Source organism: Phragmites australis, chromosome 10 (genome assembly GCF_958298935.1).
Source record: "Phragmites australis chromosome 10, lpPhrAust1.1, whole genome shotgun sequence".
In the NCBI taxonomy this organism is placed as follows: Eukaryota; Viridiplantae; Streptophyta; class Magnoliopsida; order Poales; family Poaceae; genus Phragmites; species Phragmites australis.
The window spans coordinates 12,774,278-12,776,963 of NC_084930.1; the positions used below are offsets into that span (position 1 = coordinate 12,774,278).

At 46.2% G+C, this 2,686-nt stretch overlaps 1 protein-coding gene across 1 annotated transcript; it reads left to right on the top strand.

The window, feature by feature from the left end:
- The first annotated feature begins 342 nt into the window (after nucleotides 1–342).
- On the top strand, nucleotides 343–1,053 carry LOC133930107 (uncharacterized). The gene has a single exon (XM_062376806.1). It carries the CDS (start codon nucleotides 343–345, stop codon nucleotides 1,051–1,053), a length of 711 nt encoding a protein of 236 aa, XP_062232790.1.
- The last annotated feature ends 1,633 nt before the right edge of the window (nucleotides 1,054–2,686 follow it).

Consider the following 2,686-nt stretch of genomic DNA (forward strand, 5'->3'; position numbering starts at 1 on the left):
ACCCCGTTCCTGAGCCTCGCCATTCCCGACGCTGTCTTCGTGAACTTGATGGCTGATTGGCTGGCAAGTAGTGAGAGCATCGAAGGCGTGGTGTTGAAGTTCGCAAATGGCAGTACGGAATTACAGATAATGTCAACGCCATCTTTTGAGTGCTTTTCTAGTGTTCTGCAGTCCGAGATTCCAGGGCTCACTCCTTCTCGAGCACCTGTCAGCATGCATTTTCTTGTGGAGCTATGGATCTGGCTTGCAGGTGTTTTAGTGTTGCCAATGATATTAGTAGAGCTGAAACCATAGCCACCGCCTAATCATATCAGCTGCAGAGTTGGGACTCCTACTGCCAATATGGTGCTGCACCTGGAGGAGCATACAGGTGCTTTCCTGAACGTGCTCAGCCCTGGAGAGAACGGTATTGATGCTCCCCCAGAGGAAACTGTGTCTGGTCGTGATGAATTTAGGTTAATTAGGGATACCAAATGTACAATCTCATGTGGTGGCAATGCGAATTTTCATGATGAGATTGGATCAAACGATAATGAGAAGCTTGATTTACCAATCTCTGGTGATGGAACTGAAGCTGAAAATGCTGGGCTGGGATCAAACAGAGTAGAAAACCATGATATTGTACCCTCAGGTTTAGCTGATGCTTTAGGTGCAAATGAGGAGGAGTTGCCCCCAAAGAAGAGCATCTTTTCTTACACTGATGTAGTGAAGGAGAGATTCAACAAAATTTTCAAGTATTACGTTGGAACTCATAATTTACACAACTTTACCACAAGAATTAAGGTAGAGGGTCCTGCAGCCAACAGGTTTATCATTTCCTTTGGTGCTGATCGAGTTGTGAGTCTGAATAGGATTGATTTTGTCAGATGTGAAGTTGTTAGCCAGAGTTTCATGCTCCATAAGATCTGGAAGATGATTGGTCTTGCCGTAGCAGTGATCAAGGGTGTCACCCTTAATCTGGATAATTTTGAAGAGTTCAAGGTCAAGTATATTTTCACTTGTATTGCAGCGATGGAACACAGGGAGGAAGCTGTGGCTCTGTGGCTGCACTGATGGAATCACAGAAATTATCCAGATTTCTGCTACATGGAAACTTCTGCTGAGGTGCCATGCTATATTCTCTCTATTGGCATCATGGTATGGCATCATGGTATGTTCCATTGTTGTGCATATGACTTGCCACACTTTGGAGCCATATTCTGCAAGTTTAAATCAGTTGACCCTGGTGATTGCACATCTATCTTCGATCCGGGCGGGCATTCAGTCATCTGCTCCCAAGCCGAAGTCCAGCTGAAGCTACCAGGGCTGTTTCTGCAAGCTGATCTGCTTGGAGACTCACAGCGACTCGAGGGCAAGCCGCATTTCAAGCCGGGGAGGAGTGTCAGGAACCCGTGTATGTCTGATTGTGGATGGGCTTTGCCGCCAAGGCCAGGTGGGAGTTTAAATTTTTATATTTTTATATTTTTTCGAGTTTAAATTTAAATAAATAGATTCCCGGCGAAAAGATTTACAAAAGTAGGCGCCCACCGCCCTCTCAGAGGGCTACAGCCCTCTGGGAGGACGGGTACGGGTGCTAACCGCCCCCTGAGAGGGCGGTAGGCCTAACCGGCCCCTCAGAGGGCGGCAAGAGGGGCTAACGGTTAGTCCCTTTCATGTAAAATTAATTTTTTTTCCATTTTATTCTATAAAAATGTATTATTTTTGTAATTGAAGAAAAAAAAGAAGGGGTGTAAGAAAATTAAGAAATTAAATTTGGAGTAGGTTATGTAATAACGGGAGGAAAAAATCAGTAATTAGTAGTTGCATCATTTTACGTGGGTATGGGGTGCGAACGAGGACAAACATAGTATTGAACATATGGTGAAAACATTACAATACACTGTAACCGCGACGACACGATAAGGAAACAAAGGTGGCATGTACGGTTCGCACTAAGACCTTATTAGTGCGCCGATCCTAATCATAACATGCCTTAGGGAAGAAAAGTATGTCGGGTTACATTAGGTACTCTCTACTGCGTGCATCTAGGATACTTTCCCTTTCGGAAGGCATCGGGACCTGCCTCCTTAGCACGGCGGGCTCTCTCCCGCTTCCTTTCCCTCTCAGCCTCTCGAGCCTAAGCCACGGTACGATCGTGCGCCGTCTTCCTCATATGCTCTTCTTCCTCCCGCTTGAGACGAAGTTCCTCTTGCTGTTGCTCGTACTCCCGACATGCGTACGCTTCCCTTCTCCACCTCATGTTCATGTCGACCCACAGCTTCTGTGAGTCATTTTGCTCATTGTTGAGCCACTGAATAAAATCACAGAGCGGTGGAGGGGACTGAACAAATGGAACAAGATGAGCGGTTAGTAAAAGAGGGTGCGTAATCGGAAGAGATGAGGTGGACATCTGTTACCGTACCGGTCGATAACCAGTTGTTGCATTGCGAGGCTTGTCATACTCGTAGTTGGCACACATGAAGAAGCGTAGTCTATAGGTGTATGAGATGTCCTGCGACTTGTGGAGCTTACAAAGGTTACCACAGAAGCACATTGGTGGTTCGAGACCTTCAGGTACGGTAGTCCCCCAATGTTTCTTTGGTGGGCTCGATGGAGCTGAGGAAGACATTGCACTTGAGATATATGAGAAATGAGCGATGCTTCTCTGTAAGGAGGTTTGGCTACTTATAGTTGGGGGAGGCAGGAG

What these genes read in the sequence shown, in the direction of transcription:
- LOC133930107 (XM_062376806.1), top strand. Translation starts at nt 343, where the DNA reads ATGGTGCTGCACCTGGAGGAGCATACAGGTGCTTTCCTGAACGTGCTC.